Below are 26,524 nucleotides of genomic sequence, written 5' to 3' on the forward strand. Positions count from 1 at the left end.
GGATGGGGGGGGGGGGGGCGCGGCCCCACGTGACGCTGGCGCCCAGGCCGCCGCTCGCGCCGCTGCCGCTCGCGCTGGAGCCGCTCGCGCCGTTGCCGCGCGCGCAGTCCGGGCGATGCGGGCGGGCGCGCGGCGGCGCGCGGCGCTGGTGCTGCTGGCGGCGCTCGCGGCCTGGGGCGCGCGGGCCCAGCGCCCCGGGGACCCCGCGGGTACGGCGGGACCGTGAGGGGACCGGGAGGGGACCGGGGACACCGGGAGGGCACCGGGGTCCGCTCGAGCGCTGCACAGCCCGTCCCGCGGGCGCCTCTGCCCTGCCGCAGGTGTGCAGACGCTCTGGCGGCATCGCTGCAGCGCTCCTTGCTGTGCTCCAGCGGAGCTCGAATCCCGCTGACGTCCCGGGGCCTGAGGAATGGGAAGGTTCCATACACGATGTGTAACACTTTTGCGCTCAATTTTCAGAAAACGGGACACGTTGCATCCTCTCGTCTTCATCAGAGTTTCCTGAAGGATTTTTCACACCGCAGGAGAGGAAGGATGGAGGAATCGTTATCTACTTCATAATTATACTGTACATGTTTTTGGCCGTGTCCATTGTGTGCGATGATTACTTCCTACCTTCCCTAGAGATCATCAGTGAATGTAAGTGACATCCTGACTGTTTTCCTGTAAAACTGAGAAGCTTGGCATCAAACTTTCTCTTTTAAAAAGCTTCAGAGTGCTCTGAAAGAAAACCAAACAAGTTTCACTTTCCATGCACAGATGTGTCGATAGAATATTTAATTTGATACACAGGATCATTCTCTTGAAAAAACCTAGTGATTACACTGCACATGTATTCATTTAATATTTGCTTTCTTTCTGCCTGGAGGAAAATCTTAAGATTCCTCAGTATTAACTAAACTGACAATTTCACTTTGAGTTGCACAGTACTATGTCCAGGTAACTACTTGTAATAGAAAAAAATTAGGAGGGATGGTGGTTGGTGAAACCAAAACTCTTTCTAGGGTTTGGTTTTTTTTTAAAGTAGTGATGAGCTACTGCTAACATATTAAAGGTATGACACAGGAGGGACAGGAATTCTATGGTTACCATGGTTCTAAGAAATCTAATCAACCTGCAATAATTCCCCTGGCTCCAGCAGACCACTGAAGAGATGGTCTTGGCAGGGAGTTCAGATTTTCGCTGCCAAGAATTAACAAAATTCCCTAGGGAAACTCATCCCTGAACTGGAAAACCCCTCCAAATCAGAACACTTACAGCAAATGTAAGCTTATACACTGCCATAAGCTGATGTTTTGTTTGTTGATGATAAATAAGCATTTGTCAGACTTTTGCCATGGTCAGCCGTATGTCCCTGTACTTGGTGTGCAGGACTTGATCCACACAGTAAGTTACATTCCAGAAAGTCAATTTGCCAGAACAAAAATCTCATTTCTCTTAAGCAACACACAGGCTCCTATACTGTCCATACAAAATGAAAATTTGATTTTAAGATCACAGCCATGGTTTGAATTTAACTAATGTTTCTGGTATGTGAAGACACAATAGTACAAATTTCCCTGAAAGACAGATAGATAAAACTGATATGATCATACAGCAATATCACACTACAGTCCATGGAATTTCCCCATAATTATTACCAACAGGAAACACAGTTAAATCCTGCATACAGATGCTGATTTTAGAAGACATTTAAACTAATTTCTGTAATGAAGTTAGAAATCAACTAGCCCAATAGATCAGGCTAATTTTCATTATTTTACTTTATGAATCTCATATAAATGCATTGACTGTATGAAAATAATCTACTAAACTGTCGTAGTAGCTAACATTATGTACTAGTGAGACTAAAGGGTACAGGTTACTGCGCTATCAATTTTTTTTAAGCAATTCTTTTTGTTCTGTCCTCAGGCCTTGGCCTCTCACAGGATGTAGCTGGAGCAACTTTTATGGCTGCTGGAAGCTCTGCTCCAGAGCTCGTCACTGCTTTTCTAGGTAAGAGATCTGTTTTGACTCCTTATAACTTAGAGCTCTTTTCCTTGCATGCCAAACTGAAACACACCAGAGAGTAATTTTCCTTACAGGAGCTTTTGTGACAAAGGGAGATATCGGCGTCAGCACCATCCTTGGATCAGCAATATATAATCTTCTTGGTATTTCTGCAGCTTGTGGGCTGTTTTCCACTGTGGTATGTATAACTTTGATAGTTCTGCTCCTAAGGGCCAAATAGTTATCCTTTCTCATTTGCCAACAAAAGTCAAGAGAGACTTACTATGACAACTGCCAAGTTTATTATTTAGTAGCAAAACCAGCATGTAATCAGTTTTAAGATAACTTGCTATGAAAGTTTTTAAAAACACTAACTTGTTAAATATCATACTTAAGTCATTCCTAAGAATCTTTAATTTTTACATAATATAGAAACAACATATTGATGCAGCATTTACAGCACTTAGTGAAAGTATTACAGAGAGGTTTAAGAAAAGTACATGACTGGTCTGCAGGTTTCGAGGCTGTCCTGTTGGCCGCTGTTCAGAGACTGCCTGGCATATACCATCAGTGCAGCGGCGGTGCTTGCGATGATATCTGACAGCAGAATTTACTGGTAAGAGCACAAGTAGTGTTGAATTCCTGTTGCCTGGAGATTTGTGAGACAGTGTTTTGAAAAACAAATGAAAATCCCCAAGCCCCAAACTTCAAGTAGCCTGAACTGCCGTTCACTAACTGAAATAAACATCCTGTTGGCTTTAAAAAAAAAGTCACAATGCTTGTAAAGATTTACCTAAACATTCAAACTCGGGCATATTTGAAGTTTGACCTGCATAGGTTTGCCTGTACAGACTTCACAATTTCTATCACAAGTGTTCTGACATGGCAATTAGTGTTCAGCATTTACTCCTTTTAAGCCTTTCCTTTCATACCAGCATTGTTCAGAAAAACATTTGTCTGCCAGAAGGAGATAATGAGTTTCTGATGTTTTAACTCCTCCATCAACACTGAAACTCCTGTTACCTCAACAAGACAGTCAGGTCCAGCAATAAGTCTCTTGAAGTTTATAATTTAAGCATCACATGAAGACTCAATTTTGCAAATATCAGGAAAATGTTCAATCAGTAAGATCCCCTGAAAAAACATGCAGCTATACAATACACAAACAAGATTCTGCAGAGGAGGGGAGTTAATCAAACTGCTGAAAGACATGGGGACACTCACAAACTTCCATGTCGTTAGCCATACAATTGCAAATAGATGCTTTTGTGTGTTCTCCTTCTGCTATTCATGCAAATCTTCCCTCTTCTTATGCCAACAATTGGGTTCTTTTATACTACGTATTATATAAAACTTGATTTTCATTCTAGGTATGAAAGTGCATCCCTATTATTGATATATGGGTGTTATATTCTGGTACTATGTTTTGACATTAAAATCAACCAATACCTCATGAAAAAGTTCAGTCCCTGCTGCACGTGTTTTACAAAAGCCATGGAAGAGAGCACGGAGCAACAGCCACTGGTTGGATGGAGGGACGAGAGTGGACCTCTAATGCGCCAGCAGTCAAGAACAGACAGTGGAATTTTTCAAGATGAGCTGGACTACTCTCAACTTTCAACAAGCTTACACGGGCTCGATGAAATCTCTGAAGGTACAGGTTTGTTACAGCTGTCTCTAGCACTCTGCATGCCTGTCTGCATCAATTCTTATCAACAGCAGATTCTCAGACAGTATTAAGATTTTGCTCACAAAAGAACTCCAGCCTAGTATTTAAGTAAATAATTATTCTAACTTGGAATATAACATTGAGCAAAATCAGAGTGATGGTTTTTATATGAAGTCAGTTGCTAGAGGAATGCAAGGATAGTTGCTCATTTGTGTTGTAGTAGAACTTCTGTCTTTGTTGTATGTATTTGAAACTTCTCAGCAACATTGCTTGTAAAATGCACTATCAGCTGAAAGCCACACAGGTACTGTAGTAATAGACACTGTTTCCTTATGACAGTGGCAGGTTGGTAGCCCAAAATATGCATAATATCAAAAGAAAGGGATAGCTGTGATGTGGCCACAGGTCATGTTTCCACTTAGGCAAAAAAGAGCAGTTGGTACTTACTCTTGCTAAATGCTATGGGCAAACCCTTATAAAGAAATTCATTTTTCATCCACCTTAGTTGACCCCTGGTGATGTAATAAAAAACATTTTAATCTTAGAATATTAGGCTGGAAAGAGATCTCAAGGATCATCTGGTCCAACCTTTCCTGGCAAAAGCATGGTCCCAGATGGGCCAGCACCTGTTCAGCTGAATCTTAGAATTGTCCAACACTGGGGAATCACCACTTTGTGGGGAGATTATTTTACTGGTGATTATGCTCATTGTGAAAAAAATGTTTTTCTTGTGTCCAAGCAGAATCTCCCCAGAAGTAACCCGATTTCAGAATTTTGTCCAGACAGATGTAGGTACTGGGTAATACTACAGCTGAAACTTGAGGAAGAAGTATTTTTCACCTTTTTTTCAGTATTCTCACAAGTAGAGGACAGTAACATACTGTATGCTATGGATTCAAACTTAATGCTACAATTTAAAAGTTACTTTTTCTTCAACAGATCATCCAAATGTCTTTACCATGCCTGAAGCAGATATGAAGAGAATTTTGTGGGTGTTATCCCTTCCTATTATCACACTACTCTATTTAACTATACCAGATTGCAGAAGACAGTTTTGGAGGAACTGGTTCATGGTGACATTTTTAATTTCAGCAGCATGGATTTCTGCAATAACTTATGTTCTTGTATGGATGGTAACAATAGCAGGTAGGTACCTAAAGTGGTGTTGCTATACCAGTCAAGAATCACTGAAAAAGTTGTGTGGTTTCCCTGTGAGGTCCCTGTGAGATTTCCCTTTAAAAGTCAGTTTAGCAACTCAGACTATGCTGTAAAAAACAAAACAAAGAAAAAAACCAGAAACTTATATTTGACTGCTTAGTTTGCCACCCTCTTCTAGCCAATGATGGAACACTTTATAGAGTTTAGCTGCTTCCCACTGCTTACCATCACATGAAGGAGAACTTGATGTAGCTACAAAAAACCCGATCTATTTTTAAAAACAGAGTTACACTGAACTGCTTCATTAAGCAAAGCAATTAGACACACAGCAATAAACTTGTCATGCTGAAGGCTGACAAACATGAAGTCCCCTAAGACTGGGATTAGAGGTCAAAGTTTTTTTAAAAAATCCGTAATTTCTATACCTGTGTTTTTCACAAATGTTACAGTAAGAGACTTGGCATTAAATTCACTGCCAAAACACTTTGCAAATGTGTTTATAAACCTTCTTGGAGTGTGTGTATGTGGACCTCTTACAAATCTGCATCATAAAGTGGGGCAGTAAAAGGACTGCATTTAAGTGAGAGAAGGGGTATGGACTTTTATGTAAAAACCATCTCCTAAAAGTACTTTGAGGTATTAAAGGTCTCCTCATTTCATTGTTTCTCCAGTCAGCTTGAAAGACATCCAGTTTTTATATTTAAGAACAAGCAGAAAATGAAACAAACTCTACAGAAATTTTTCAAACCTTGCCATTTTCACATTATAGCTCACTAATCCTACTCAAGCTTTCTACTAGTTCAGATATGAATAACTCCTTGTTCAGCGCAGAAGCAGACCTACACATTCAGTAACCTTTGAGAAATGACTAGTAGATCACTGGATATTATACCCACCATGTTAACTCCTTGGTTAAATAATTTTCCACTTGTACCCAAAGAGCAAGGGTTCACTGTCTGGATGCTAGAAGCCTCTGAAACAGGACTCAAGTCAACATTATTGCTGTTCTACAAGACAAAGCATTAATTCAAATGAAAGTAGGTATGGTGGAGATTCAGAGAGTGTATTAGTTCACTTTCCAGAGTCATCACAGGTAGTACTGGGGTCTTTGGCCCACTACTTCTAGGTAAATTACATTCTATTTACATGTTAAAACACTACAAGTTAAACACACAATATATTCAAGTCCAGGCTCTCATGAAGGTTGAGAACTCAAAGGTTCTACCATTGCATAATCAGTCTATCAGAATGTCACAAAAGTATCATAGCTGGGCACTAAACTGGGATGGTCAAGAACAAACCTAATTTAGTACATCTTTCTGTTGCTGGCAAAGAAAATTCAACTACTTATAGCAACACATTGCTACTAATACACAAAATTAACAAAAGCCTATAAAAATAAGACTTTTCTGTCTTAATGGTCAGTTGCTAGAAAATAAACCACTACACATTAAATAGAAGATAAATCTATCTAATAAAATAAAAAATTAACTTCTCCTGAGTTTATATTCTGTCTTATAACCTTCAGAGGGCTAGAAACTAACGTTGGGTACATAAGGCTGGTTCATTCATATTTCACCTTGGTTTGAACCATTATTTTCCAGCCTGGATGATTTATAAAAGCTGATTTGTTGGTCCCTCACCCTACAAATCTATTAGAAGTGATGGAAGGATAAAAAGAGTACAAATTCTGCAACAGGATCATGTTAGTACCTCTGAAATCAACAGTTTCAAATATAAATTTACTGGGCTGCTCTAGACTAAGCTGGTAAGTAATAGACAAGCATTGCTGACCTAGCTTAGTGTACTGCCTCTTATTTAAATAAAACTGCTCTTATTAAATATGTCAAAATATTTCATGTAAGAACGCAGATTTCAACAATAAAAAATACTAAGATACTTTTTAGTGAACAAAAATGTTTAAGAAAAATTAATTACTTTGTAGCTTGACTAGAGGTATCAAATACTTCAGCATATTGATGCATCTGAATGGTACAACTGCTGAAACAGTTTTGAAGAATCCCTGTATTTTAAGTTAGAAATTAATACGTTTACAGGACATTTGGGGCTAAGAAAAATAGAGATTAGGGAAAAATAAGCCATCCTTCTAATAACAGTTTAAAACTTTTCTTTAAATTTAAACGAGTATTTCCCTAAAGGAACTCACACTTCTAAGGGGATACTTGTACTTACAAGTCATATAAAAATTTCCGCACTCTGATTCTTCCAAATCACTTTCTAATTGGAATGAAATGGTAAAGGCATGTAGTTGAGACAGTATTCTCATAGTATCTTAATGACTGTCCTCCCCAAGATAATTCATGTGCTTATTCCCCTCCCCCTGAGGGGATTAAAAAGAATGATTATAAGTTATTGCTTCATGAGACTTTTGAACACTAACAAGGAGATGCCCAAAGCTGTGAGAGACTATAGTATTTTCTAGAAGTTGAGGGGAAAAAAATGAATAGTAATTTGTTAGATATTTAAACTTTATCTGCAAGAAAAAAATCATAATTGCTACTGTCTTGACCACTGCAGACTTGAAGAACAAGGAAAGGATATTTGTTGTTACTCTTTGTTTTAACTGCTTTGTGGTTCAGTCACCTCATATGTAGTTAAATTAGCTGATACATTCCATATGAAATTACTGTATGATTATTGATTCTTTCTCCAGCAAACAAAGTCCAAAGCACTTTCAGTGGATGAGCCCTAACTAAAACCACACTTGCATTTTCTACCCTTATTTCTCAACTGCAGGTGAAACGCTGGGAATCCCAGAGTCAGTCATGGGTCTCACATTACTGGCAGCAGGAACCAGTGTACCAGATACAGTTGCAAGTGTGCTGGTGGCTCGAAAAGGTAAAGATTTTACTATTTAGGCTCATGCCAATGGATCTGTTTAAAAAGGTACTACAAAAAGAAAGAATTCTAGTCAACATTTTGATAAATTCAAGGAGTAACCTCAAAATCCAAGCTTCAGGTTCTAGAGCTTAAGTTTACTGAAAATAAATTAATAGCTTACCTGAAAAAGTTGTGGCTCAGACATTTAAAAACTTCTCAGAGTATCTCAGAGAAGTATTCTAGATTGGTTTATTTGTTGTTGATTATGTATTAGTTTTACTGCAGAACACAACTGTAGGTCTCAGTATTTTAAGCATAAATGGATTTTATAATAGGCTGTCTAGCTTAATTTTAAGTGCAGCTGTGCAGATGCTGGTGATTTAGGGAGACTTTTTATGGTTGTGGTACCCATGTTCTGTAGAATCGTGACTATAGTTCTTCCAATGCAAAATCTGAAAAGGGTGCTCTGTGAGAAACTGAGGGCTGGCAGTCTGTTCCTCCAAAACAGTTTGGCAATTTCATGCAATACAATTAAGCCAACTTATTTGTATTTCTTCTTTTACAGGAAATGGAGATATGGCTATGTCTAACATCGTCGGATCCAATGTATTTGATATGCTCTGTTTGGGAATACCCTGGTTTATAAAAACTGCCTTCATAAATACATCAGGACCTATAGAAGTGAACAGCAGTGGTCTGACATACACAGCCATTTCTCTTATCTGTTCTGTTGGTTTCATTTTTCTGGCAGTTCACCTGAATGGCTGGAAAATAGATAAAAAATTGGGGACAATTTGTCTTGTCCTATACTTAGTATTTACTGTATTATCAATTTTATATGAACTTGGCATCATAGGAAACAATCCTACAAGGGTCTGTGGTAACTAGTTTTAATCAGTGATTATGCTGATGAAAAAAATAAAAGCAGGAGAAAAAGATCAGTTTCTTCATTTAGTCAAAATAAAATTTAAAAAAAACAACTCCAAACTCCCATTGGGCTCTAAATCTTATATACAGAACTAAGTCATGTCATTAAAGTAATATCAAGTAGAACAAAAACATCACAGCCTAATTGGAGCCCTTTCTTTTAGAGTCAAGAATTACAGTATGACTACAACGCACATATAAAACCAAAATTCTGAAAAAGACATCTACTTCTTACATTACAATGTTGATACATACATTTGGCGGGGAAAAAAAAGATCAGAAAACACTAAATAAATCCCACTATGCAATCTGGAGATTAACAGAGAAAATGGCTTATTTTATTAAAAACAGTATAACCATTCATTTAAACTGAATGACTAGAGACACTTGGCCTAATTTTCCAAAGGCACTGAGCATCCAAAGCATCCCCGGTCTATAGGGACCTGCAGGTGCTCAGTGTCTCTAAAAAAACAACAAAAATCAGGCGAATTGTCTTTAAAAACCAAACATAGTAAGATTCAGTTAACAAGTATCACAGTATATTAAACACTATACTGTTAAAGGCTGGTGGGATTTAAAAGTTCCTTTTTACAGCTTTTGTAAGCATACAATGTTACTAAAAATGACTTACTAAGACAGAGAAGCTAAACAGACATAGGAATGTTCCTGAACACACAGTTTTAAATTATGCATTGCGATCCAAGCGGACATCAATTTCTCTGCCACTGATTTTTATGCCGTTCATTATCCTACAGGCCTTTTCAGCAGATTCTGGTGAGTCAAATCTGACTGTTCCACAGCCCTTTGATTTTCCATTCTCCATTTTTATTTCTGCAAACATTACATGACCTGAATAAATAAGTTAAACAGCAGTTATTTCAAGTCCTCGGTGTACTAACATCTTAACTCAGAAGTAGTAGAAAAATAAATTTAAGTATAATCTAGGGGAACATAAGAAATTGGCACTTTCAGACTGATGGTACATTTACTCATTCAGGCAAGGTGACACAAGACAAAACAGGAAAGAATCCAAATCCAGATCTGCTATCTCAAATCTTTCCTGAAGCGTGCCTGTATATTTGACCTCAAGTTTGAAACAAAGAGCCCTGTAAGACTCAGGGAAAGGTTTGTGTTTCATACTGACAAAAGTGTGAGTATTGACAGGCATTAACTGAACTGTAGCTTAATCCAGTCCACCCTGTTCATGACAAAAACATACCAAGCAATAGTTACAACAAAGCATTTTTGGTAAGAAGCTGCAGAGCAAAATTAAAGCCTTTAAAACATTAAAGTTACCGGGCTGGGAGTGGTGGAAAAGTAGCATGCACTATCCAATTCCTGCTGAGCTTCCTTGAGGTTGGACACTCAACTCATAAGGAAATATTTTATAAGTATGTACCTCTGAGAATGTTCAGTTCCCTGGAGCTAATGAGTTTTTGGTTATGGTATGTTGTAGCACACCCCTTGTGAGCCCCTGAACATCACTAGGAAGAAAAAACTTTTCCCTGAAATACAAAGCCTTTTATTTTTAAATATCATGTAAGACTGTCCTTTCACTGAAAGAAATGGTACACTGGGAAAGAGTCTTTGTATTTTTTATGATACTGACATGAACACAATCTGTTGCTTATAATTCTTAAAAGCAACTGAACATAATTACTACATCTATTAGCTGACAGAGATACTGAAAAAAAATACTGAACTATCTGAGAGTTGCCCAGGAGGTTAAGACTTAAAAAAAAAAAGAAAGAACCTGTTGTGCTATAGCTTCCATCTACAAAGAAAACATCAACACCTTGTAATTTTTCATAATTGAACTGCAAGGTCTAATTTATAGCAAAATCTCTAAACAGCTGTATGATGACTGTCTTAGGCATCAGTAGTATGTTTTAGATTATTTATCTTTTCAGTCTGTCCAAAATAAGAAGTCATCCAGTAATTCAGTTAAAGTTCTCCGTTCTGAAAATGTGTTTTCAAAACATGTATTTTGACACTCAAGCTGTATTTTTCATTTATTTCTGTGAAAATACCAACTTTTCTGAATTAGATAAAACCAAATATTGAATATTTGTAGCAAACCTTTATTTCTTAAGATAAAGGGGAACATACAGCCTGCAAATACGCTAATCAGGATCATCCATATGTATAAAACCTGTAACACTACACTGGCAAAATTACTAACTCTGATTTGATGCAGCACCATTTCTAAAGTAATGCATGACCTGGACAGATCCAGGCTCCTGCATATATTTAACTCATAGGAAACACAACATTATATACTTTTACTGGCCAGGGAATACGTCAAAAAAAGAAAAAAATCAAAGAGTAATTTTATTAAAGGAATAGGTTAAAGTTCATAGCAAGTGAGCACTCAGAGCCAACATAGCACATACTGTACCTTGGTCTTGTGTTCTGTCATGCCTAAAGATTATTTATATAACTCAAGAAAGCTGGGTGAAACAAGAAAAATTAAGCAAGCCAGACTCTTTTTCACAGTCAGACAACAGTCTTCCTGTTGTTATCTAATAAATACCACGCAACACATGAAGTCCATAGAGATGAACAGGGGTAAGGTTCATATACATACCACATTGACTGAATTTCTCCTTTAGCTTCTGCCAGGTCAAGTCAAAAGGAAGCTAAAATAAAAAAGTATTATTGGTAACAAAATATTACAATGAGAATAAGAGCATGTAATCAAACATACCCACAAAATAAGCTTGTGGTTCCTATATATTTCATTGCTTACATTTCTCACAAATATCTGGTTGCCTTTAGAGCCTAATCTCTCTCTCATGCCACCTCCCATCGGGCCAGGCACAAATCCTCGATCGATGTCCATGTTCCTGTCCAGGCCTCCACCCATGGCAGGTCCCATCCGATCAAAACCGGAGCCCATCCGATCCATTCCCATTCCTCCAGCCATATTGTTCATGCCACCCATGCCACCACCTACACAGAGAGAGAAATTGAGGATAAAATAAAATCTCCTTTTAGTAATAAACATACAAGTATTTGGGACAAAATAAAGTTCTTGTGTCAGGAGAAGAATAACTTTTATTAAAAGTGCTGTAATATAAACCATAACTTTTATACATGCACAGTGATTTATCGAGGAGCATGGCTAGTATTTTAAGACAAAGTTATACAAGATATATAGTGTCAGTTCTAAAATAGTAAAACCAAACTGCATCAAGCTATTAGTCATACCATCTAATGTAGCAAAATGTCGAACACAAGAATTCAAAGTCTGTCTTGTTTAATTTAAAAAAATATGATACCTTTACCAAAAAGATCAAATAAATAATTGTGGCAATACACAGATACAGATAATTGGACCAGATATACAATTGTTTATTTGGCTTCCTTCATTTATATCCCGCTTAACTTAATGCAGCTGCGCCCACACCTAACTGCAAAATCTTCTAGAGAAGGCTTTTTTTTTGCCAAGAACAGAAGTTACTGCAAGTACTGTAAAGAGCATGAACTTTCCTATGTGTCATGGTTTAAACCCCATTAAAGTACACACATGGAATAAAATGTATTAATTTATTTATATAAGTAACTAAGAGCAATAGCATTCAAATACCTTAACACTTCTGGATTCATAATTAAAAATTAATGAACAGTAAAACTATCAAGATCATTCAGGAGGGACCCTCTCTTTAAGCTTTATGCCTTCTAAGATTGGCACTAGCAAGATTTAGTTTCTCATCTGCTCTAGCCTGAGGAACTCAGAGTTGCTGCAATACAAACTCAGTATTGGAGCTTTGCACAAAATTAAACTGGGGGATAATCTGAAATTCAAGGCTGATTTTTTATTCCAATGATGACATTACTGAGGTTCAGCTTTCATGAAGTTTACTCAAATAACTCTGCCTGTCTTTTTTTCTGAAACACAAGTTTACCTTAATCACTTCTCCCTCCAAACTAGAAGTTGAAACCATTCCAAATCTAAGATTTAGGGAAAGACTGTATTAGCTAGTTTTCCTCTGAACTTTTACCTCAATAAAACAGCTTTGAAAACTGTTAGACTTGTCACATGCAACAGAGTTCTAGTCCCCTCAACAGCAAGACACTACACTACACCAAGTTCCTCTGATACAAGCAGGTGTACACGGTATTGCTACACGGCCTATGCATTTAGGTTCTATTGAAACAAGTTAACCTACTCATTCCAGATCTTACTGGGCCCATGCTAGGTGCTCCCATTCCTCCTGCAAAAACACCAATCATTGCACCACCTAAACAGAGAAAAATAATGAAGTGACATACACTGAAACCACCAGTTAGTGAAAAAAACAAAGCACACGCTAATGAAGTGCACTGTTCTCAGTGTTACCTGGCAATATTTTTCTATAAGGGCACTTGAGCATGTGCCTTTACTACATAAACTAAATAGGAACACCTTCTAAGTAAAGTTAGTTTCTCCTTTTCTATCTCAGGATTTAAGCTACTCTGATTTCTTTCTAGCTTTTCTCCCCTCTGGCAGCCTGCCAGCAGCACAAACATGGTAAAACTAAATGGGCCATTTCCCACATTGGGCAAAACAACTTCAAAATTCAAGGCTTCATCTTATATGAACTTGATAGTTTAAAAAGTCAACAATTCTGTTGCAAATCAAACATCCTCAATTCCACTCTGATACTATAGCCCAATCAAAGACACCTTCCTTGATCTGAAGGTTACTAAAACCAAATGCCTTCACAGTATTTCTTTCTAAGATACCATTAACCTAAATACTGTAACAAGAGTACATCAGGGCCTTCCCTGATCAAACACAGTATCTATTAAAAGTTCCTACAATTTCCTTCCATAATTTAAGTTGAAGCTGGGAATCTCTAATCTTGGCTCTCAGGACACTATTCAAATATGCAGATCACTGATAGTTTGTAAACTGAAGCTTGCTGATCTACTGAATGAAAGACACCCCCATCAGTTTCTCACAGTGGCCATGTTAATAAATTTTTAAACCAACATGTTACCTGAAGACTCAGAAGCCTACTGCTTGCAGAAACATTTATAACTTAAGTGGCCTTGCATTTTCACTCAGGAAACACTCAGGTATTTATGCAAGTAGCCAGAGTGAAAGCATACACTTGATTTCTAAGACATTCATTCCAAGGCATTAAGACTAGCTTAAAGGACAAGCTTATTATGTTCTTACCACTTCTACACAATTATCACTGTTGAAGAGAAGCACACAACAGTTACGCTTTTCTCTTGCCTCAACTAATAAATTTTTTTTTAAAAATCAGCTTTTAGACCAGGTGAACCTTATGCTCTTAGCAGTTCTTCTCTTTCAAGGTGGCAAATGAAGGGAAAAGTACAAGAAACAGGGAAGAGGAAGAACAGCTGTCTCCTATAATGCATTTTGTGTTCAGTTTCGGGCCCCTTACAAGAAGAAAGACATAGAGGCACATGAGTGTGTCCAGAAAAGGGCAACACAGCTGCTCAAGGCTCTGGAGCACAAGCCTTGTGAAGAATGGCTGAGGGAGCTGGGGTGCTCAGCCTGGAGAGGAAGAGACTCAGGGAGGACCTTTCTGCTCTCTGTAACTATCTGAAAGGAAGTTGCAGAGACATGGGGTCAGTCTCTTCTACCAAGTAACAAGCAATAGAACAAGACGAAACAGCCTCAAGTTAAACCAGGGAGGTTCAGATTGGATATTAGAAAAAATGCTTCACAGGAAGAGTTGTCAATAATAGGAACGGGCTGACCAATGAAGTGGTGGGATCACCATCCCTGAAGGGATTTAAAAGACATGTACATGTGGCTCTTGGTAACCTGGTTTCGTGGTAGACTTGGCAGTGTTGGGTTAAAGGCTGGACTCGGTGATCTTTTCCAGCCCAAGGGATTCTGTGATTCACCCAGGTAACAGCATAGTAACAAAGGGCAAGAAGGCTCTGCTGTTGAGCTCTTCCACGCCTCTGAAGATGGAAGAGTAACTCATTTGAGGGAACCCCACTGCCAACAAGACATTATCTACAAACAAAATAATCCTGGCTCAGTTACAGAAGAGGCCAATAAACACCATTCTGAGCTACAGGAGCTCAGAAGGCAGGACAAAAACTGAGGGCACCAAAATCCAGCACTCCTGTCCAATGCTACCTGATCTGCAGTAGAAACAGTACTATACCATGAATTTGCAAACAGGCTCATGGAAGTTACAAAGGCTGTACATGGGACACCGTGTTCAGGATTATCAGAAGAATATACTTCAACACCCCACGGATTTATTACCCCACAAAATATACAGTATGAAGATAAATGCTTTCCTCAAACAGCTATTTCATTTATATTTTACAGAGGGGAAAAAACCCTCCACATCTGAACCCCTGTCTTAAGTGGTGACTGTAATGAACATTCAGATTCCATCCTTACAGTAATGACTGGGGGAGAGGAGACAGAAGATGACCAAACGAAACCAGATCTCCTTCTAGCAAAATTCTTCCAATACTATGTCACAGAAAATTTAACAGTTACCATACCCATCCTTCCAAAAGACTCTCCAAAACCACGGTTCAGTGCCATGTCACCACGACCAAATTCTCTTTCCATGTTTGCTCCCATTCCACCACGGAACATTTCTGGGAAGAACAAAGCAAAAATCAGGAATATTCTGTTATTCACATCTGAGTTGATGCTCCTACAACACTTGTTTCACAGCCGCTTGTTTAAACAGAAGAGAGTCAAATGCACAAGTCAGAGGCACCTATTACACACTCAACTCCCCTGCCAGCTCCTGGGCCTCCACTCATGCAACTACTCCCTTTGAACTGATCTATATTACCCACCCCTAAATGAAGAGTTTTTAAATATTAGCAAACTAGTAGGTGTACAGGAACGGTGTTCAACTACCTCCCATTCGGTTGACTCCAAATCCTCCCATGTTAGGCATTCCTTCCATCCCACGAAATCCAGGAAGTCCTGCAAAATAAGGAAAAGTGTTTTCTATACAGTATTAAAGAAATATTTAATGCAAAAAACTTCATTGCACGTACCGCCTCCCATTCTACTCATTCCACCAAATCCTGGGCCGTCTATTCCCATACCTTTAAACCAAAAAGATAAACAACACTTAGTACACCCTAATGGATTTTTAAAAAGTCAGACAGAGTTAAAATCTCAAAAGCACGCTAGACAAGCCTTGCTTTGTCAAAAGTCTGTCATTTTTGCAACACAGAAATGACAATTTTAAACTTTAAAATTTTTAAACTAGCTCTGTAAACGTAAAAATTAAGAATATGGATTTACCTCCTGGACCCATGCTCCCCATTCCACCACCCATGCTCAGCTGTGTTGCACTGATGGGCTGTCCACCTGGTCCAAGTCCCATACCAATGCCACCAAGACCACCTCAAAAACAAAAAAATCTATGTTCAGAAGAGAGACCTTCCTCTGTATCACAGAGACCACAGTAAGCAAAAGCATTACTAAACTGTGTGAAAACATGGATCACCATATACCAAGTGCAAGGAGTAGAAAACAGAGCAGGCACTCACGAGGTAATTGTGAGCTTTTGCTGTCCACAACACGGAAGTCTTCATGAGGAACTGATTTGTCATCCTGACAAAAAACAAGCATGTTATGCTATGATCCTTTCAATGTTTTGGCAGAGACATATCAAGCAGAAAGAAATAAAAGCAACTTACCATTTTTACATGCATGGGTCTATCAAACAGGAATTGTCCATTGAACATAGCTGAAGAAATGCAAGTCAAGGAGTCTTAAGAAGGCAATTTAACTGTTTCTGAAGAATCAATGTAATAACTTATTCTATTTTTGTAGAATTACTGAGTCTTATCTTTCCTGCCTTAGCTTTAGAAACCCAATTCAAGGGCCAGGAGATGCAATACAAGCTGTTAGGTACACTGAAGTTAATTTCACAATTGTCACACTGCCAGGTATTTCAGTTTTTTTCAACATCATGAGGAACTACTAGAATTAAGTAGTAAATTAAGGCATTACAAATGTAATCTGCACAGTATTACACTCTAGTCCCTGTATCATAGCTACAAGGCAAATAAGCACTGTTTGCAAAACTATGCTGCTAGATCCATTAAAGACTAATCAATATATGATCAATTATTTTCCAAAACCAAGGATACATATTGCTTGAACAGCTTCAATTGCTTGTTCAAAGGTAACTGTCCCCATTCCTCGACTCTTGCCATCTTTATCTTCTTTGATGTCTGCACGCTTCACAGTTCCAGCAATGCTGAATACCTCCTTCAGTTTCTTCCAACCAACTTTGAAGTCAAGCTTAAACACAGAAATACATCAGTGATTTCAGTGCACATCTCTGTTCTGCTAATACATTTGGAAGAGATTTTCTGCATTGCTGTTAAATCTTCACTGACAAAATGGTTGAAAATTGTAAATAGTTGAGATTTTGTAATACACACACTGCGTCAAAGTGCAAAAAATCACCATTTGAACATGTATGTACAATATGTACATGTATTTTATTTTAATTAACATACAACCATTGGGTAGCTTCTTGAGAAGAGCAGCTGAAATTCCACAAAACCTCATATAAATACAGTAATCTTTTGTGCTAATAAAGAACTTGAACCACTACATTTGTTGGAACGTTACTGTGTTAGTCTAAAGTAACTAGCAAGATAAACTTAAGTACACTGACATATATATTTAATAAAAAAAAAATGCAATTGTAAATAGCGAAAAGATGTATAAAATATTTTTGAATCAACAGATGACCGCAATAATTAGAACTGCATGTCAGTCTCAAGAGTTTAATGCATCTTTCCATGTCCAAAATCTGAATACGTACCCAACATTTTCAATTCACTATACTAACTGTAAATCCTTTCCACCTCCTCTTTATATTAAATCTGAATTACACAGGTATAAGATGTCTTACAAAGATCAAACATTAAGTTTTAAACTTACATTGGCAACAAAAATCGTGGATCCAAGCCTGCCTGCCTGCAAATTACTGATAACCTCAGGAGGAATGTTCGGATTATTAAGAATAGAAGGTGGTAAATTCATCATTCCAGGTGCTGCATCAGGTCCATGTCCTCCTGGAAACTGCCCTCCTCCCCGCTGCAGTGCCCTACGAGCATGTTCCCCTTCAGGATCCTGAAATGTGGACACAAACAAAGCCACTTAACCATCAACAACCAGACTGGCAGCAAACAAAATGGTACTATTTGAAACTCTGCATAAACCCATCAAAATTATCAACTAATAAATACACTTGTCCATGTCAGAGGGATCATGAACTGAATTAGCATGGAGCCCTAATTCCCTCACCTCTAGAGGTGGGTCCTTTCAGATGAGGGTTGAGGCATATTGGCAAAGCACTTGTTGAGGAAGCGTGCACTGCCACTTCACATGCTGTACCTAGCCTATGGACAAGTAGAAAAGATTTCAAGCTAAAGGACTGTCAGTCTAGCACTTTCTTCCAAGAACTGAATTAATTTAAGTAGGTGGTGGTTTTGTATTATTTATTAATACCATTATTAAAATTGTAAAAGGATAGGAAGAACTGCATCAGATACCATCATATTACAGCACTACAATAGAAATATTGACATTACTTCACTTTCCAGAGAGCACAACTTCTGTTTCCAGCCCCATTTTTGCACATACGTAGTGGTCTAATAATTAGCTCATTCTGTGTCATATTTTGAAGCAGGTAAACAATGTAAACATAGATTACCTAAGCTGGAAAAACCCTAAGGTAAGAATATGAAATAAAGCTGTTTTAACAAAAAACAGCATTAGATCATTTTGACTTTAGGACATGCTTTTTGTCAGTTTACTCAGCATAGCATCCAACCTTCTGCAAGGCAACAGGCAGTTCAGCCCATTAAGAAAAAAATCACAAAAAATGAAACTGGAAATTGCACATCTAAGATTCTCAAAATCCTGTATGGTCATCTCAGTAGCTTTAGTATCCTCACTATTTCAAATCCAAAACAGCAGCAATAAACATACCTCTTTAATATTCAGGGGTCTTCCACTAAGATCATATTTGTTCATAGTGTCTAATGCCTTCTTAACAAATTCTTCATCTTTGAATTCAACCACACTTAGAAAGAGAGCAAAACATTTAGAGTATTAAAATAAAGTTGAACATGCCAAATCTAATAGAATGTTCGGATAGCAGTGTGTTTCTACACACATAAAAAAAGAAACTTACCCACAACCCTATATCCACGAGATTTGTCATCATATGTAAAGAGAAAACAAGCAAGAAAAAAAAGAAGTCAGTCAGCACACATGACAGAGAATGAAGATTCCAGTTAAAGATCCCAGCTCACTGTTAAGTAACTATACAAGTTATTTTCAGCTTCAAAATCCATAATATATGCTCTATAGTGGTAGCCAATCTGAATTTCTACTACTTTCTCAGCATACATACCATTCAAATGCAAGAGAATACATTGTCTCTTATGCTCTTTGAGTCAAACCAGAATTGGAAAAATGCCACACAGATCCATGTAAGGACAACTGGGAAGAGGAGGTGGGAAGGGTGGAAAGAAAATAACCCCAAAACAGAACCAAAAACCAATCAAGACACTCATCACATCGTTACAAGTTTTCCACTAACTACAAAATTAGAATCTACCTACATCAAGTACACCACTACAATGAAAAAGCAGTCTGCATACGTCTTCAGTAATACAACATAATTGAGAAATTACCTTATAAGAAAATAACCTTATTGACTGCACCAGCATCCTTCTAATCAAGCAAAGAGTTGAGGATTTCTTAAAGCATAGCAAAGCTGACAGCATATTTTAGTTTTAACAAATATTAAACAAAGTAATTTACAACAATTGATACAACCTCAGTTAAGACTCAAACCTGCATTTCTCATGTTCTTCACTGCAGGTTTGGAGCTGCTATTGGCCAAACTTTTGACTATTATTAAGAAGACAAAGGAGCTTTAACAATCTTCACTATTAGTGCCTCATTGCTGGCACTCTGTTGGCTACCAACCATCTCCATCCATTTAGTTTTAAGAAAGTAAATACATTAAGCCAGTGTTTAAAAGTACCAATCCTGCAAAGCTGTGAAATCAGGCACTTCACCCAGTATATTCTTAGCTAACATTTTATACTTATTGGCCCCAAGAAGAGCATACTACACTAACAAAATTTAAATAAAATGATTGGTTTATTGAACATCCTTTATATGAAACAGATTTGTACCAAGACAAAGGTTTTGGCTAAAAAGAAGGATGAAGTAAAAGCCATTTGTTAACATTTACAGAAGTACTTTGTCCCTTACAACCAACTAGTATGAGTTGCATGAAGGTGTCAGACTACTTCTAATACAGAATCCTCAAGGCTACCTTAATGAAAATCAGTGTAAAAATGAAACTTACTTTCCAATAACTGGTACAGGTATTATACAAAAATAAAACTGCTGAGGAACTTTTAAACCTCTAGCAGATTGTTGCCCACGGCACTTACCCTTGATTTTCCTTCAGCATCCTTAAACAGCTCCACGTATGTAACCTCACCAACTACATAAGACATACAAAGGGAAAATACCAAGAGACAATGCATTTAAACACCAGTATCTTTCTTTACTGTGCCCCTGTGCACAAGTCTACAGAGAATCACCTATTATTCACCAACAATCAAAACCAGACCAACCATACCTCCTGTCAATGGCTATATAATTTAGCTATTTTCAGAAATATGCAGCAGCCACATTCTCAAAAGCTAAAAACAAACAACTATATTTAACCTAATTCATACTACAGATCATATTTTGGCCAGTATGATATAGTTGGTGAACAAATTCAAATATACACAGTCCCTTAACCTAACAAATGAAACGTCAATGTTCACTGAAAGTGTTACATTTATCATCCTACTCACAACACCTGTTTTAAGGTGACTTTCTACCTGAATATCTTCAAACAAAAGTTTGCCTTCAATAATAACCAAATTTACACATCAAATATTTCACAGCAAGCGACTCACTTTCTAAAGTAGGAAGTTTAAGTAAATAAACCAATCAAATAGTCACGTCACCTTACAACAGATAAGCCAGCAGTTACAGAAGGGGGGGTCTGGCATTTTTCACAGCCTAAAAGCCAAGTGTGCTTTGCATTACTTTTGAAGAATCAATTTTTCAAGGAAAACACAGAACTAACTTTTTACAAAATCCATATGTTATCATTATTTTACCCCAAATTTAAAATAAAATTTTTGGGGTAGTCAGGTTTCTCTAGCAGAACTACAACAATAGGAACAAGCTTTTAATACAAAGCTCCAGGCAAACAGTCATGGCAGTAGTGACAATGCAGACAAAGTTAATGCCACAGCCAGATTCCACCAAAGAAATACAAAACAACTTTTGAAAGACATCCCTTATTATTCAGGTTAACACACTTCATGTGTTGCTTAAATACAAAAGCCCTTAGAGAAAAAAAAATCTACAAGAACTACAACTAGACAAAACACAATCTCTTTAAGAACTCATGAGGTCATGCATATACTCTCTACTATCACACCAGAGTGGTAGAAGATTGTGAGCACTTCATTTACCCAGCCTACCCTGCGATGCAATTGTCTCGGATGAAAGAGGGGGAAGGGAGATAGATGTATCAAGTACAGCCCAAAACAAAAAAAGTCAAATCAAATCTGTGTGGCTCAAAGGACACATGGGTTGCATTTAAGCCCCACTGGTTCCTGTGCGAAGTGTATTACAAGGAGTAAGTTACCTTTCTCTCTCATCAGGTCTTTAATAGCTTGCCATTTCATGTCATACGGGATGTTGCTAATAAAAACTCTATTGCGATTAACAGCCTTCTTGTCTCCAGAGCCTGCATTCTTCTCCTTTGCATAGGGGTGGAATTTATTCTTGTTTCCAAGAGAAGGGATTGCCTTTGCTTTTGCAACAAACTTTTCTTTCACAGGTGCTTTCCCTTCTTTTGCTGTCTCATCATTATCCCTACATAAAAAACAAAAATCCAAACAAAAACACTGTTAAGTCTTGTGTTGGACCATTAGACTATCCCACTTCCAACTTATATAACTGAGAATTTCCTATGCTATTGGAATTCCCAGGATGTCAAATGCTGCTTTTCAAATTAGGAAAAATAAATTCATGCTATCAGAGTAATTCCAAAATACACTGCTTTATCAAGAACAAAAAAATGTTCCAATGCTAAGTAAAGAAAGTACATCTTACTGATTCACTTTCATTCCATTTCACAGAATCACAGAATTCTAGAATGGTTAGAGCTGGAAGGGACCTTAAAGATCATTTAATTCCAAGCCCCCTGCCATGGGCAGGGACACATTGCACTAGATCACCTTACTCAGGGCTCCATCCAGCTTTTAACACTCCCAGGGTTGGGGAATCCAGACTCTGGGCAACCTGTGCCACCACATCCTGTCTGTCAAGACTCAGAAAGATGGAACTGTGAAACTACTACAAAGACCAAAACAGAAAGAGTGAAAAATGATCTAAAATACCCATGCCTTGGTGCTTTGGTAATTTTCACACCTCAGTTGGACAAGTTACAGGATATTCACCACAGAAGTGGGAGTAGAAACAGTCTAAGCTTGAGAGCTGAAACAGCTCGGGATGCTTAATTCAATGGAATAATAATATATCAAAATCAACTCCAACAGGTTTTATATCAAATTATATATGGGTTTTATCTACCCCATATATGATTTTTATTCACAATTTGTGCCAGACTACTGTTAGAAATTAAAATCCAACTAAGAACAACAAATGTTTTTTCAGTTTCACTGTCTAACACTACTAGAATTTGAAAACTTGTTAAATGCATAGGAAACAGCTGTATTAAGCCATGCTATGAATCTAAGACTAATTAAGTAACTAATCCACTAAAAACAACAAAGCAGACACCTGGCCCTCAGTCTTTCAAAACTTCACCAGCAGCACTGAAATCCTCCTTTTAAAATATTATTTTTTTTAGATGAAAATACAAGAAAATTGGCTGCTTTTCTTCTACAGCAGTCAACTTCAGTAAGACCATACATTTTCAACAGAATGAGAAGAAGTATCTGCAACTCTTCAGCATTCCTGATATTGTTATTATCACAAGGTCATTTAGCATGCCAACAGAGGCTCAAGGAGCCTGAATTGTTACTTTTGAAAAGGAGAACTGCTGAACTGAAAGAATCCACTGAATAAAGCCACACAAATGTGATCCACTAAACAGATGCTACTTAGCATCTTCAACTACACATCACTGTCTATTTAAAGATAAACTTTAAAAGTACTTTTACAGAAACATGTATTTTTAAAAGCCAGAATTAGCATCTTGATTTAGAACAATTAGGAGGTGATGTCCTTCAGGACTGACAGAAGTGAATTATTGTGAACCCTCCTTCTTAAATTACATCACTATCTTTACTATATTTCTCACATCTCAGAAGGCTTAGTTTTTATCTCATTGAGACACTTTGGAAGGTTTCAGGCATTTCAGTTTTACAACCACAACATATGGCAAAACCAGTGATTCTGATTAACTGACAAGTTTTCAGCTCTCTGCATAGTTAACTAAACAGTGAGGAAGTGGCAGTCCTGCACTCAAAAGCACATGCAAGGAGCTTTTCATGAAGCTGAATGTATTATCTACTCAAGCCTGGGCATTTTTCAGGGAGGAGTACATTCAAAGACATCCATATTTCTCCCCTGACTTTTTCCCCAATTTTGAAATAGTCACATGGTATTAACTTCACAGTCCTTGTGTTTATATGTGGATTAAGAGTGGATTAGCAACTGGGAAATGCAGGGATACTCCCCTGGGGCAAGTATTTGTAAAATTTAAAACATCTCAAGCCAACAACATGTTATCTGGTTCAAGCTTTCTCCAAGTCCTTCTGCATCATCCCTCCTCCACACCATCCTGTGTGACAACACAATTTTTTGTGGCTGTGTAGTGAAGTGAAATGAAGGGAACAATGCAGCAACTGGAGGGATTCAAGGGAGGAGGCAAAGAGCAGAGTATCAGGTCTTCAGTCAGATCAGCTCCTTCCAATCCAACCCCATTTGCAAATGCAAAACTCCTGCCCAACGAGACTCCTAGTAAAAATCTGAGTTCTTCCTTAAGTTTTAGGATTAGAGCAATGGATTCTCTTCAGCCTTTTAAGCTCTTTCCTGCTTAAAGGATTATGAAACAGCCCCTTGGTGCTCAATGCAGTGCACAGGATGAGACAGGTCTCCAAACAGGGAAGCCAGAGGCTCTACAAAACCTGGCTGTACAAATCAGTAGAGAGCACAGAAGATACAAGCCGGGCATAAACTCCTGAATCTGGGAAACAAAGCCACCCTGCACTTGGTCTGGGAATCACTGCCAGGCTGCTGAAAATAGAGGATTAATTAAAGAAACAATCCTTCTTGCAAAACTCATCTGCCAAAACCAACACAGGCCAGGCTGGAGGCAGAAATCCTTTCACAACTCCTACCCTCCTTCTTGAATATTAACAATAATTTCAATCATAAATACATTCAAAGCAATGTCACATTACTCACCTACAGACCACAGAAAAGAGAGACTCAGAAATTCTAAACTAACATTTTCATGGGGGAAAACAATAATAATTTCTAATCTTTACTTTTTGTATGAGCTACATATTTCATACAATAAATTAATATTTGCCTGTGAAATCACAGACCACCACCATTCTTAGGACTGGAAAAATGATGTTTACAAGTAGTTTTCAAAAAAATAGTGCATAGAAAGTGCATATGCTCACTGATTTGAAAGATCAATTATACCTTTTGGAAAAGAAGAAGCTTTTAAACTTTCCATCAAGTTTTGAAGACAAAAGACAAGCTTTTCACATGCAAAACTAGAAGCCTATAAATAATAAGCACAAGATGCATCAACATGAAAGCCCTCAACTTGAATTTTTAAAAAAAAACTTCTACTCCTCCTCACAAGTGTCCATAATAAGATAAGCAGACAGAAATGGAAGAAGTTCACAACATGTGATTTCAAAGCACATGGATCACTTTAGCTTTTCTGGGCTGAATGGTTCCACTGCCCAATACAAAAAACTTGGAGAAGTGTGCAAACTGAGTCAGGATTCCTCTCCAGTTTATTGAATGCTAAGCAAACCAGGTTAATAAAATCTTTTTTTTTAAGTAATACATTTCACCCACAGACTCATAGTTTAATCCTTTGTAAACCCGTTTGGGGGAAGATTAGAAACTGTATGTGAAAGAATAAGATTTGAATCTCTGTTACCAAGACCCCTCATTACTGTCAAACTTCAAGTTGTGACTTCTACCAGGCAGAATGACTGGGATTTTTCATTTGCTTGTGAGGTTTTGGAGGGAAAAGAAGATACTGTTGACAGGAGGGATACACAGAAAATACCTCATTTCAACAGCAGCAACCTCAAAAGGCAATAAAATTTATACGCCTAAAAAGGACAAAAAGGGTGACAATCATCCTGTGAAATTCAGTTCTAATCTGTGCAGTTTGGAAGCTGAGGGCCAGACTAGGGAAAAAGAAAACAAATCCACAAATTCCATTTTACAGTAAAGTGGAATTTATATCTTGTAAACTAAACTAAATTTTACAGGGAGTCAAGTAAAGGAATGAAGTACATATTTATTCCTCCAGCTTTATATTGAAGATGATCCCATATGCATTTTTTAAAACACAACAGTATCAGAGCAGGGCTGCTTAGAACATGTCAAAACTTCACAGACGCCAGCAGCTTTGATGTACTGTAACAGTAAGTCTACTGTAAATGTATTTTCCCTCCAAGATCTGAATGAGATTGGAAGAGATATTGAAATTCCAACGATCTGAGGCCAAAATCTAGCTCATGTAAAGAGTGACAACCTTCCAAGCCTGACATCAAGAACAACCACGCACACAAAGTTATTCATGGTATTGTTCCAGAGAGCCGGTATTTCCAGCTCCCTTATTCTAAGTTCCTTTTAGACCTACTATACAAAGCACAATTTTACATACTCCGTGTATGAAAATGTTACAGCTTCCAAGAAAACTCCATGTATGCATGTGCGGGGTTTGTTTTTAGAAAGTAAATTACTATACGGCTGTCTTACCATTCTCACGTAAACAAAGACTAGTTCAACGGCTTTAAATAACACCGTTTCGGCAAGAAGTGGAAACGTAACCGGCACCAGAAGCGATGCAAACACTCCTGGACGGGTATCCCGTGGGAACCGGTGTGCCAGGTAGCAGAGCCCGGGGCTCGGAGCCCAGCCCAGCCCTGCCCGGCGGGGCGGCCTCGCACGCCCAGCCCTCAGCGGCGCTGCCCCAGAGCCGCCCCCTGCCCAGGCCGCGGCCTCCCCGAGCTCCCGGCCCGGGAGGGGCCCCCAGGCCCCGGCCCGGCGAGGAGGAGCCATGGGGGCGGGAGGGGGGGTCCGGCCACCTCCTCCCACCGCCGCCCAGCCGCGCTGCCCCCGCCGCCCTCCCGGCCCTGCTCTCACACACATTTTGACGCCATTTGCGCTGCCCGCGCCGCTACCGGCTGCCGCGGCCGCCGCCGCCTCCTCATCCTGCGGCGGCTGTTGCGGCGTCTGTTGTTGCGGTGCCGGCTGCTGCTGCTGCTGCGGCGGCGGCTGTGGCGCCTGGCCGGCCGCCTCCTCGGCTCGGCGCGGCGCGGCCGCCTCCGCCCTGTCGCTCTCCGCCATCTCGTGCCGGGCCGCGGCCCAGCGACCGCCGGTTTGAAACGGGCCCCGAGCGCCTCGGCCTCGCCGCGCCGCGCCAAGTCTCGCGAGAGCGCAGCTCGCGGCCGGGGGAGGGCACGCGCGCCGAGGCTTTGTGCGTTGCCATGGCGACGCGGGGCGGGCATGGCAGGCCCTGCCCCTCGCAACAGTCCTCACTGAGGCAGTGAATCACACAATCGCAGAAACAACTCGGTGGGGAAAGACCCCGAGATCTTCAAGTCTGCGCTTTATTATAGCACTGCTAAGTGCACCACTAA

The 26,524-nt window shown here is 38.9% G+C and overlaps 2 protein-coding genes across 9 annotated transcripts; one reads left to right on the forward strand and one right to left on the reverse strand.

Moving 5' to 3' along the window:
* Nucleotides 1-160: 160 nt before the first annotated feature.
* On the forward strand, nt 161-8,885 carry SLC24A5 (solute carrier family 24 member 5). Its single transcript, XM_030954999.1, has 9 exons — nt 161-209; nt 460-639; nt 1,912-1,995; nt 2,085-2,188; nt 2,505-2,605; nt 3,360-3,643; nt 4,598-4,804; nt 7,574-7,675; nt 8,223-8,885. Exons 2-9 carry the CDS (start codon nt 573-575, stop codon nt 8,543-8,545), a joined length of 1,272 nt encoding a protein of 423 aa, XP_030810859.1. The 5' UTR covers nt 161-209; nt 460-572; the 3' UTR covers nt 8,546-8,885.
* On the reverse strand, nt 7,379-26,324 carry MYEF2 (myelin expression factor 2). Of its 8 annotated transcripts, none has more exons than XM_030954991.1 (17): nt 26,032-26,296; nt 21,298-21,527; nt 20,036-20,088; nt 18,757-18,764; nt 18,552-18,645; nt 17,499-17,690; nt 16,694-16,847; nt 16,238-16,287; nt 16,088-16,151; nt 15,840-15,941; nt 15,587-15,637; nt 15,444-15,512; nt 15,074-15,172; nt 12,757-12,828; nt 11,334-11,536; nt 11,172-11,223; nt 7,379-9,433 (listed from the first exon to the last, which is right to left on the reverse strand). In XM_030954991.1, the coding sequence occupies exons 1-17, from the start codon at nt 26,229-26,231 to the stop codon at nt 9,270-9,272; spliced, it is 1,857 nt and encodes a 618-aa protein (XP_030810851.1). In that variant the 5' UTR covers nt 26,232-26,296; the 3' UTR covers nt 7,379-9,269. The 8 variants fall into 8 exon arrangements, with proteins under 8 accessions (XP_030810851.1, XP_030810853.1, XP_030810852.1 ...); XM_030954993.1 differs by having other exon boundaries at nt 8,534-9,433; nt 15,444-15,485; nt 26,032-26,324; XM_030954992.1 differs by having other exon boundaries at nt 8,534-9,433; nt 15,441-15,485; nt 26,032-26,324.
* Between the last annotated feature and the right edge of the window lie 200 nt (nt 26,325-26,524).

The sequence above is a fragment of the Camarhynchus parvulus genome, chromosome 10, assembly GCF_901933205.1.
Source record: "Camarhynchus parvulus chromosome 10, STF_HiC, whole genome shotgun sequence".
Classification (NCBI taxonomy): Eukaryota; Metazoa; Chordata; class Aves; order Passeriformes; family Thraupidae; genus Camarhynchus; species Camarhynchus parvulus.